General features: G+C 36.7%; 2 protein-coding genes across 9 annotated transcripts in view; both read left to right on the top strand.

Moving 5' to 3' along the window:
* ppp1r13ba (protein phosphatase 1, regulatory subunit 13Ba) overlaps positions 1-7,180 on the top strand; it is a 143,078-nt gene extending 135,898 nt beyond the window's left edge. For all 5 annotated transcript variants that reach the window (XM_061986935.1, XM_061986934.2, XM_061986937.2 and 2 more), the window contains 2 exons: positions 4,214-4,413; positions 6,272-7,180. In XM_061986935.1, coding sequence (XP_061842919.1) covers positions 4,214-4,413; positions 6,272-6,313 — 242 coding nt within the window. In that variant the 3' untranslated portion in view covers positions 6,314-7,180. The remainder of the gene's footprint in view (positions 1-4,213; positions 4,414-6,271) is intronic.
* Positions 7,181-9,366: 2,186 nt separating this feature from the next.
* The window catches only part of sdsl (serine dehydratase-like), a 78,871-nt gene continuing 76,246 nt past the window's right edge, over positions 9,367-11,991 (top strand). For 3 of the 4 annotated variants that reach the window (XM_061986955.1, XM_061986954.1, XM_061986952.1), the window contains exon 1: positions 9,367-9,517. The gene's annotated coding sequence lies outside the window, so the exon portion shown is untranslated. Of the gene's footprint in view, positions 9,518-9,538; positions 9,585-11,991 lie in introns of those variants that run through there. The other variant, XM_061986953.1, reaches the window with a different exon arrangement.

Raw genomic sequence — 11,991 nt, 5'->3', positions numbered from 1 at the left:
TCAAAAAGTGCCTTACTTTTCAATTTGATAATTGGTGGTGGGATTATGATTTGTTGTGTAGCTAGTTTAGCCTTCTAATGTGAGACAGTAGCATCACCGTCCACCGGACAATAAAAAATTATCTTCCTAAAAACTACACTTACTACTTTTAAATGTTATGATTCAGCCTCACCTGAAGTCAAAAAGTGCCTTACTTTTCAATTTTATGATTCGTGGTGTGATAATGATTTGCTGTGTAGCTAGTTTAGCCTTCTAATGTGAGACAATAGCATCACCGTCCACCGGACATTAAAAAATTATCTTCCTAAAATCTACTATTACTACTTTAAAATATTATGATTCATGGTGTGATTATGATTTGTTGTGTAGCTAGTTTTGCCTTCTAATGTGAGACAATAGCATCACCGTCCACCGGACAATAAAAAATGATCTTCCTAAAAACTACTATTACTACTTTTCCATTTTATGATTCGTGGTGTGATAATGATTTGCCTTGCAGCTAGTTTCGCCTTCTAATGTGAGACAATAGCCTCAACATCCACCGGACAATAAAAAAATATTTTCCTATAATCTACTATGACTACTTTAAAATTGTATGATTCATGGTGTGATTATGATTTGCTGTGTAGCTAGTTTAGCCTTCTAATGTGAGACAATAGCATCACCGTCCACCGGACAATAAAAAATTATCTTCCTAAAAGCTACTATTACTACTTTTACATTTTATGATTCGTGGTGTGATAATGATTTGCTGTGTAGCTAGTTTAGCATTCTAATGTGAGACAATAGCATCACCGTCCACCGGACAATAACAAAATATATTCCTAAAAACTACTATTACTACTTTTACATTTTATGATTCGTGGTGTGATTATGATTTGTTGTGTAGCTAGTTTAGCCTTCTAATGTGAGACAATAGCATCAACGTCCTCCGGACAATAAAAAATGATCTTCCTAAAATCTACTATTACTACTTTTACATTTTATGATTTGTGGTGTGATAATGATTTGCTGTGTAGCTAGTTTAGCCTTCTATTGTGAGACAATAGCATCTCCGTCCACCGGACGATAAAAAAATATATTCCTAAAAACTACTCTTACTACTTTTAAATTTTATGATTCAGCCTCATCTGAAGTCAAAAAGTGCCTTACTTTTTAATTTTATGATTCGTGGTGTGATAATGATTTGTTGTGTAGCTAGTTTAGCCTTCTAATGTGAGACAATAGCCTCACCATCCACCGGACAATAAAAAATTATCTTCCTACTATTACTACTTTAAAATTTTATGACTCGTGGTGTGATTATGATTTGTTGTGCAGCTAGTTTAGCCTTCTTATGTGAGACAATAGCATCACCGTCCACCGGACAATAAAAAATTATCTTCCTAAAAACTACTCTTACTACTTTTAAATGTTATGATTCAGCCTCACCTGAAGTCAAAAAGTGCCTTACTTTTCAATTTTATGATTCATGGTGTGATAATGATTTGCTGTGTAGCTAGTTTAGCCTTCTAATGTGAGACAATAGCATCACCGTCCACCGGACAATAAAAAAATATATTCCTAAAAACTACTCTTACTACTTTTAAATTTTATGATTCAGCCTCATCTGAAGTCAAAAAGTGCCTTACTTTTCAATTTTATGATTCGTGGTGTGATTATGATTTGCTGTGTAGCTAGTTTTGCCATCTAATGTGAGACAATAGCATCACCGTCCACCGGACAATAAAAAATGATCTTCCTAAAAACTACTATTACTACTTTTACATTGTATGATTCGTGGTGTGATTATGATTTGCTGTGTAGCTAGTTTAGCCTTCTAATGTGAGGCAATAGCATCACCGTCCTCCGGACAATAAAAAAATATTTTCCTATAATCTACTATTACTACTTTAAAATTGTATGATTCGTGGTGTGATTATGATTTGCTGTGTAGCTAGTTTAGCCTTCTAATGTGAGGCAATAGCATCACCGTCCACCGGACAATAAAAAATTATTTTCCTATAATCTACTTTTACTACTTTAAAATTGTATGATTCATGGTGTGATTATGATTTGCTGTGTAGCTAGTTTAACCTTCTAATGTGAGACAATAGCATCACCGTCCTCTGGACAATAAAAAATTATCTTCCTAAAATCTACTATTACTACTTTTACATTTTATGATTCGTGGTGTGATTATGATTTGCTTTGTAGCTAGTTTAGCCTTCTAATGTGAGACAATAGCATCACCGTCCACCGGACAATAAAAAATTATCTTCCTAAAAACTACTCTCACTACTTTTAAATGTTATGATTCAGCCTCACCTGAAGTCAAAAAGTGCCTTACTTTTCAATTTTATGATTCGTGGTGTGATTATGATTTGTTGTGTAGCTAGTTTAGCCTTCTAATGTGAGACAGTAGCATCACCGTCCACCGGACAATAAAAAATTATCTTCCTACTATTACTACTTTTACATTTTATGATTCGTGGTGTGATTATGATTTGTTGTGCAGCTAGTTTAGCCTTCTTATGTGAGACAATAGCATCACCGTCCACCGGACAATAAAAAAAGATATTTCTAAAAACTACTATTACTACTTTTACATTTTATGATTCGTGGTGTGATTATGATTTGTTGTGTAGCTAGTTTTGCCTTCTAATGTGAGACAATAGCATCACCGTCCACCGGACAATAAAAAATGATCTTCTTAAAAACTATTATTACTACTTTTACATTTTATGATTCGTGGTGTGATTATGATTTGTTGTGTAGCTAGTTTAGCCTTCTAATGTGAGACAATAGCATCACCGTCCACTGGACAATAAAAAACGATCTTCCAAAAATCTACTATTACTACTTTAAAATTTTATGATTTGTGGTGTGATTATGATTTGCTGTGCAGCTAGTTTAGCCTTCTAATGTGAGACATTAGCATCCCCATCCACTGGACAATAAAAAATGATCTTTCTAAAAACTACTATTACTACTTTTAAATTTTATGATTCAGCCTCACCTGAAGTCAAAAAGTGCCTTACTTTTCAATTGTATGCTTCGTGGTGTGATTATGATTTGTTGTGTAGCTAGTTTTGCCTTTGACTACAATCTGGTACATTAACATTTTATATGTCCATTAATGTGCATTGTCCCATGTACTATAATAAAATAGTTGTAATATTCATCAATTAACAAGCTTATTGGTGTGTTTAGTGGGACAGGCGGAAGATAATTTGAAGTAAATGCGGTAGTTTATAAATCAATTAATGTTTCTGTGTGGCCTAGTAGCAAACGTGTCACGGACCAGGACCGGTGGTTGGGGACCACGTACCACGTACAAGACTTAAAACATTGAGTATATCAACATGTGGGTGTGGAAGTCTTGCACTTCCGGGTTCTTCGGACCACCAATTACCGACATGCCAGGCTCCTCCAGGTTGACAACAATGTTTTATGTGACAATAAAACGTGCAAAGTCTTTCGGGGTGCTTTTCAGCAGTTGTCTTTTCTATCAATTGAGCACACGAATGGTTTCTCTCCAGTGTCGCGCTCCACCACCAACTCCACTCTCCTGCTGCCTTTTAACAGAGCGACAGGTGATTAGATAATCAGGCCCAGGTGGGCCATCTACGCACCTGTCGCTGATCTCCAAGCCGGTCCTGGCACACCCCGTTTCGCTGCAGGTCTGCAGGCCACGCCCCCCCAGTGGGATTAAATGATGGAATGGATTAAGCAAAGAAGTCCAACAATGGACTAATATGATCCATCCATCTATTTTTTATTGCTTGTCCCTTTTGGGGTGGCGGGGGGTGCTGAAGCCTATCTCAGCTGCAATCAGGCGGAAGGCGGGGGTACACCCTGGACAAGTCACCACCTCATCGCAGGGCCAACACATATATGATCCAATTTTTTTAAAAATTGGTGAAGTATAAGGAAGAAGAATCCTCATAAACATCTCGAATGTTTTTAAAAAATGAAATAATCTTATTCCTCTCATTAAGGGAGTCACAATTTATTAAAAAAAACCGATTCATTCTTGTGAACTTTATTGATTATTTATTGATGATTTTAATTTGTGCAAAAGAAATGAACAAACAAATGTGAAATGGAGAAGTCGTAGCATTCGGCTCTGCTTCTTTCTCCTCCTTTCCGGACGCGCTGCAAAGAGAAAGTGGTAGAAATTGTAACTGTGTGCACGTCAGAACCCCAGCCTGACACTGACTCGTGGTGGCAGGTGTCCAGGAGAAGTTGGGCGTGATGAACAAAGGCCTGGTCTACGCCCTCTGGGACTACAAGGCCCAGCAGCCGGACGAGCTGACCTTCGGCGAGGGCGACGCCCTGACGGTCGTGCGGCGGCGTGACGACACCGAGACCGACTGGTGGTGGTCTCGACTCGAGGAGCGCGAGGGGTATGTTCCCAGGAACCTGCTGGGGGTAAGTCACCTCTTCAATAAACTCTTTGACTGACTAATAATCAACATTCCTTTACAAACATTGCTGGTTTTACCAGCAGAGGAGCATGTTGGGCAGCGCACACACACAGAGTACTTACAAGCAGACACAGTGTGTAGACAGAAAAGGAAGAATGGACGCATTTTGGTGTAAAAAGTGAAGATAAAGGTGAAGTTATAACACTGAAACACCCTCAAGTAGCGGCGGCTACTTTTTTTTTAACCCTTCGTGATGCTTGCGATTCAAACTTCATCCGAGCCCCCCTATGTGAGCGTGCCGTCGGTCGACCTCCCGGCGAGAGTGGAAATTGTACAGTAAATGTTTGTTTTATTATGGTTAGCTTGTATGTTTAGCACCTAGCAATGCTGCGAACGCTATAGCGTCACAATAAAGCTGCATCCGTTTAGCACTCGGCTTCGAAAACATATTGCTCATCCTCTTTGTGTTCAGACTCAAAAACATAAGGTTCTGGATCTTAATTTTTCCCAAAGTTGGGTGTTCCAACAGGACAATGACCCCAAACACATGTCAAAAGTGGTAAAGGAATGGCTAAATCAGGCTAGAATGAAGGTTTTAGAATGGCCTTCCCAAAGTCCTGACTTAAATGTGTGGACAATGCTGAAGAAACAAGTCCATGTCAGAAAACCAACACATTTAGCTGAACTGTACCAATTTTGTCAAGAGAAGTGGTCAAAAATTCAAGCAGAAGCTTGTCAGAAGCTTGGGTTGTTTTTTTTTTATAAACCTGAAATGGTAAATAAATAGCTAATAATTGAGTCAAAATATCGAGGGTCCTCCGAATCCTCCAAATATGAATGATATTGTTTTTTAAGCGCTAACGCAGACGGCCCATTTTAGCGGCACTTTGATAGCAGTGAGCTAATGCTAGCTTACGCTGCTATTGTTGAAACTTGCTCAGAGTAAATTCTAGATTATAATTCACGCATCTCACCTGCTAGTAGACACATGTCGCCATGGACTGAGAGACAGGTTTACTTTGGCATCACCCGAGATGGCGAAAAAAACCCACAAAAGGACGGCGAGCGGCGGCTACTTTTTTTTAAACCCTTCATGAGGATTGTGATTGAAACTTCATCCGAGCCCCACTATGTGAGCGTGCCGTCGGTCGACATCCCGGCGAGAGTGGAAATTGTACAGTAAATGTTTGTTTTATTATGGTTAGCTTGTATGTTTAGCACCTAGCAATGCTGCGAACGCTATAGCGTCACAATAAACCTGCATCCGTTTAGCACTCGGCTTCTAAAACATATTGCTCATCCTCTTTGTGTTCAGACTCAAAAACATAAGGTTCTGGATCTTAATTTTCCCAAAGTTGGGTGTTCCAACAGGACAATGACCCCAAACACACGCCAAAAGTGGTAAAGGAATCAGGCTAGAATGAAGGTTTTAGAATGGCCTTCCCAAAGTCCTGACTTAAACGTGTGGACAATGCTGAAGAAACAAGTCCATGTCAGAAAACCAACACATTTAGCTGAACTGCACCAATTTTGTCAAGAGAAGTGGTCAAAAATTTAAGCAGAAGCTTGCCAGAAGCTTGGCTTTTTGTTTTTTTTACAAGCCGAGCCCCACTATGTGAGCGTGCCGTCGGTCGACCTCCCAGCGAGAGTGGAAATTGTACAGTAAATGTTTGTTTTATTATGGTTAGCTTGTATGTTTAGCACCTAGCAATGCTGCGAACGCTATAGCGTCACAATAAAGTGTATGTACACTTTTGACCATGACTGTAAATACTTCATATTTAGTTTGATTAGAAGGAGATGTGTTGCATAATTGTCCATGTGTTCCACTGCAGTGTCTTACATAACATGTGTGTCTCCAGCTGTATCCCAGGATCAAACCCAGACAACGCTCGCTGGCCTAGAGCCCAGACCATCCAGAAGAAGAGAGTCGGTTTTTACTCTGACCGGGGATGGAGGCGATTGGAGAAGAGGAGGAACTCCCACTTCAGACAAAAGTGACATTTATTTTTTCCACAAATGCTTAATAGCGCCGCCTAGTTGTTGCTCGGTGCTTCCATGGAATAATCCTCAGCAACACCTCGCCTGAATGTAGACTAAAGTCGTACGACGACACCGGCACTTTGAAATGATACGACTCTGGCTGCGTCTCAACTGGTGCATACCGACTCTCGAGGGCCTGATCTACTAAGTCGTCCCCCAAATCAGCAAAATAGAGAGTGCCATCCAACTAGCGTGATGTACAAAAAAAAAAACAAAAGCAGTGAAGTTGTCACGTTGTGTAAATGGCATACTTGCCAACCCTCCCGGATTTTTCCGGGAGACTCCCGAAATTCAGCGCCTCTCCCGAAAACCTCCCGGGACAAATTTTCTCCCCCGAAAATCTCCCGAAATTCAGGCGGAGCTTCCAGGTTTATTGTTAGGCAGTTTCATTAACGTCCTCCCAGCGCGGCAACGACGCACAACAACAGCAGTCACGTTTTCGTCTACCGTAAAGCAGTTTGTCTGCCGTAAACGTCAATGTTGTGACACTCTTAAACAGGACAATACTGCCATCTAGTGTACATGCATGTGTGACAATAACATCTAGGGCTTTTAGAGAGTGCAGTGCACAACTGCCGCACACAACAAGGAGACGAAGCAGAATGCATCATCAGAGAGGGTGTTCAGCATGGTTAGAAAAATAGTGACAGAGAATAGAACAAGGATGGACAATTCAACCCTTAACTCAACAATGAGTAGATGAGTGTTATGTGTGTGTATATGGGTAAATAAATGAACACTGAAATTCAAGTATTTCTTTTATTTATATATATATATATATATATATATATATATATATATATATATATAAAATAAATATATATATATATATATATATATATATATATATAGCTAGAATTCACTGAAAGTCAAGTAGTCAAGTATTTCTTATATATATATATATGTATATGTATATATATATATATATATGAAACACTTGACTTGGGGAATTCTAGCTGTAAATATACTCCTCCCCTCTTAACCACGCCCCCAACTAATATTCTACAACACAAATACAACATTGAAACAACGTGCTTTTTAACGTTTAATCAATGTTGTTTTGATGTTAATTTGATGTTGAAATGTGGTCATTTGCCAACCAATTTTCTACAACACAAATACAACGTTGAAACAACGTGCTTTTTAACGTTTAATCAATGTTGTTTTTATGTTGATTTGTTATTGAAATGTAGTCGTTTCCCGGCCAATATTCTACAACACAAATACAACATTGAAACAACATGCTTTTTGACGACGTTTAATCAATGTTGGGTTCTGCCGTTGATTTGACATTGAAATTTGATCACTTTCCAACAAATATTCTACAACAAAAATACAATATTGAAACAACATGCTTTTTAACGTTTAATCAATGTTGTTTTGATGTTGATTTGACGTTGAAATTTGGTCATTTCCCAACCAATATTCTACAACACAAATATAACGTTGAAACAACATGCTTTTTAACAACATTTAATTAATATTGTTTTGATGTTGATTTGACATTGAAATTTGGTCATTTTCCAACCAATATTCTGTAACAAAAATACAACGTTGAAACAACATGCTTTTTGACAACGTTTATTCAATGTTGGGTTCTGACGTTGATTTGACATTGAAATTTGGTCAATTCCCAACCAACAAGTGCATCCAACGTTGGACATCAACTCAATTTACAAACACAACTGTTTTGCAGCGTTGTTTTAGAGTGGGTTTTAAAGGACGTGTACGTATAATCAACGTTGTATCAATGTCACAGCACCAAGAGAACAAAACCATTCAAGCATGCAACACGCTCTAAACGCTTTTATTATGGCACGGCAAAAACAGTGATACAAACTGCAATAATGGCACTATTTTTAACAAAGTCGTGCAGACATGACAACATCAGCCCAGCTTCCAATGAAAAGATTGAAATAAGAATGTGTTCTTTTGTATGGAAAATAAAGTAATACAGGAATGTGCTTTTTTTGTAAGGAGATAAGTATATATTTGACAGGGTTTGGAGATACGGCAACTGGGAAAAACTGTAAGGGTGGGCTGCATTTCTCATGTAGGTATGATGCAATGCCAAGTAAACACAGTAATCATTCTTTATATTTACTAAGACATCACTGAATCATTTTGTGATTTTTTCCCCCCGTTAATATGTTATAATCCCAAGGAAACACGGGACAAATATCGAAGACAAAAACATGAGTCAACAAAAGCAAAGACTACTTTCGGCTCTTGTTCAAATCCTTTCTTTGCCCTTCAAGTCTTCCTCTGTCCTGAGTTTGGAAACAAAAATATTAAGATATTTGTGAAAATAGACATGGAAAAAATCGATCTTATCACGCTCGTATCGAGCCGATACCGATACAGCGCTCCCGTTGGTATCGATAAAATGGCTGTTTGGATCAATCCGCCATGTGTACTGATGGTTATTTTTACATGACATCACTCATTAATGCCTGACTAACACGTCACTTATTGTATTGTTTATTATCATTTAAAAACAACCTATTTTTTTGTTGTTTTTTTTTATTAAACTGTATCTCCATTATTGCACTGTGATGTTATTCAATGTCATTGTGTGACAATTGCTCACATTGTCTACATGTAGGATTTGACACTGAACAAGCATGTGTGCATAATTGTAACGATGGTTATGATATTAAAGCAAATGTGTATATTCTAAATAAAAAAGAATACTGTGAGTGTGGTGTTTGAAGGTGGGAGTTGCACTGATACATTGTAACCGTCCTGTAATGAGAAATTAGATTAATGACAATAATTTAAATAATATTTAGCGTTTACCTTTGCGTTTACTCTGCTTTATTTTGAAAATTTTACATCAAGATTCGTGACTTCCGCCTGTTTTTTTTTTAAACAGGAAGCGATGTGTTTTATTCTGAAAGGCTGCGTCATTCAATACAAAACGAACGAGAGGAAGCGGAGACGAATGTAAAACAATTCGACACACTTCAAATTGAGAGAAACCCCTAATTTTATCATCGACTCCGAGTGGGACATTCAAAAAGGAGAAACGAAGAAGCGGGTTGATATTTACATCGTCACTTCCGGTAAGTGTGCCACGACGGAAATGCATTTTGGAACAGCGCGACGTTGTCAGAATTCGCCGCCAACAACGTAAATACACACTGCTAGTATTCAAATGTGTGGAGACAACCCCGCTGGTATTTTATCTCATGAGTGGATAACTTAGTTTTACTCCACCCCACGGCTTGTCACGCTAAAGTGGTTATGAGAGTAGTAACTTCCGGTGTCGTGGTGACAGAATATTTATACAACCCCAGTTACTTTCCAGATTATTCGAACTGACGGGGGAATTTAGATAGTTGAATGAATAATCATTGCTAGTACACTATCTTGACACAGACACACCAACAGAACCATGAAATAGACGGCTCATATTATAAAATCAAGTCCGGTCAAGGTACTTTATTTTGAAGTGCTAACCGGAAATAATCGTGGCTGTTGTTTCAGCATCACCTCACTTTAGTAACGTTGTTTTAGAATACAATGTTGTTTAATATGCAACAAAAAGTTAATCGTGGGTTTATGCTCTTTCATTGACACTGCGTTTATCGTAAGTAATCGTTGATTGTATACGTTATTATTAAGACAACTCTACACAGCGAGGCTTTTTTTTTTAATTCAACCGGTTTTTGAAATTGCCCATTTCCACACTTGTGCTGAGCTTTGTCACCGCGCTAATTGTTTTAGAATATTTGTTTAAACCAACATAAAAGGGACAAGCGGTAGGAAATGGATGGATGGATGTTTAAACCTAACCTGTTTTAAAAAGTAATACTCTGTTGTAGAGCGTCACTGCGCATGGGCCCTACTGCTTGTATTCTGACACGTGACTTCTTCCCGGAAGTGCAAACCGGTGGTGGTCAAGCAGCGAGTACAAAAGAGGCTTAGATCTTCCTGCAAAACGCAGATAAGAGCAAAAAAAATCTAACTATGCAATGGAATTGATTCTTATACTTTATCAAAGACGGATTTGTTGAGTGAAATCATGGATTATACGTCGGTGGTACGTGTGTTTTCCCCCGTCTTTATCAAAATATATAGAACAATTTCCCTTGTGGATCATTAAAGTTTGTCTAAGTCCAAGTCTAAGTCTAAGTCAACATTGTGTATGTGCTAAAAGATCCATTTATGATTGTTTATCAAAATATAACTATAGATGTCAACATTGTGTATGTGCTGAAAGATTCATTTATGATTGTTTATCAAAATATAACTATAGATGTCAACATTGTGTACGTGCTGAAAGATTCATTTATGATTATCAAAATATAACTATAGATGTCAACATTGTGTATGTGCTGAAAGATTCATTTATGATTGTTTATCAAGATATAACTATAGATGTCAACATTGTGTACGTGCTGAAAGATTCATTTATGATTGTTTATCAAAATATAACTATAGATGTCAACATTGTGTATGTGCTGAAAGATTCATTTATGATTGTTTATCAAAATATAACTATAGATGTCAACATTGTGTATGTGCTGAAATATTAATTTATGATTGTTTATCAAAATATAACTATAGATGTCAACATTGTGTATGTGCTGAAAGATTCATTTATGATTGTTTATCAAAATATAACTATAGATGTCAACATTGTGTATGTGCTGAAATATTAATTTATGATTGTTTATCAAAATATAACTATAAATGTCAACATTGTGTACATGTTAAAAGATTAATTTATGATTGTTTATCAAAATATAACTATATATGTCAACATTGTGTACATGTTAAAAGATTCATTTATGATTGTTTATCAAAATATAACTGTAGATGTCAACATTGTGTATGTGCTGAAAGATTCATTTATGATTGTTTATCAAAATATAACTATAGATGTCAACATTGTGTATGTGCTGAAAGATTCATTTATGATTGTTTATCAAAATATAACATAGATGTCAACATTGTGTACGTGCTGAAAGATTCATTTATGATTGTTTATCAAAATAACTATAAATGTCAACATTGTGTACTTGTTAAAAGATTCATTTATGATTGTTTATCAAAATATAACTATAGATGTCAACATTGTGTATGTGCTGAATGATTCATTTATGATTGTTTATCAAAACATAGCTATAAATGTCAACATTGTGTACATGTTAAAAGATTCATTTATGATTGTTTATCAAAGTATAACTATATATGTCAACATCGTGTATGTGCTGAAAGATTCATTTATGATTGTTTATCAAAATATAACTATAGATGTCAACATTGTGTACGTGTTGAAATATTCATTTATGATTGTTTATCAAAATATAACTATAGATGTCAACATTGTGTACGTGTTGAAAGATTCATTTATGATTGTTTATCAAAATATAACTATAGATGTCAACATTGTGTACGTGTTGAAATATTCATTTATGATTGTTTATCAAAATATAACTATAGATGTCAACATTGTGTATGTGCTGAAAGATTCATTTTCGATTGTTTATCAAAACATAACTATAGATGTCAACATTGTGTACATGTTAAA

This window comes from Nerophis lumbriciformis, linkage group LG26 (assembly GCF_033978685.3).
Source record: "Nerophis lumbriciformis linkage group LG26, RoL_Nlum_v2.1, whole genome shotgun sequence".
NCBI lineage: Eukaryota > Metazoa > Chordata > Actinopteri > Syngnathiformes > Syngnathidae > Nerophis > Nerophis lumbriciformis.
Note: the sequence above shows the minus strand (reverse complement) of the source record. Positions and strands in the feature narration are given on the sequence as shown.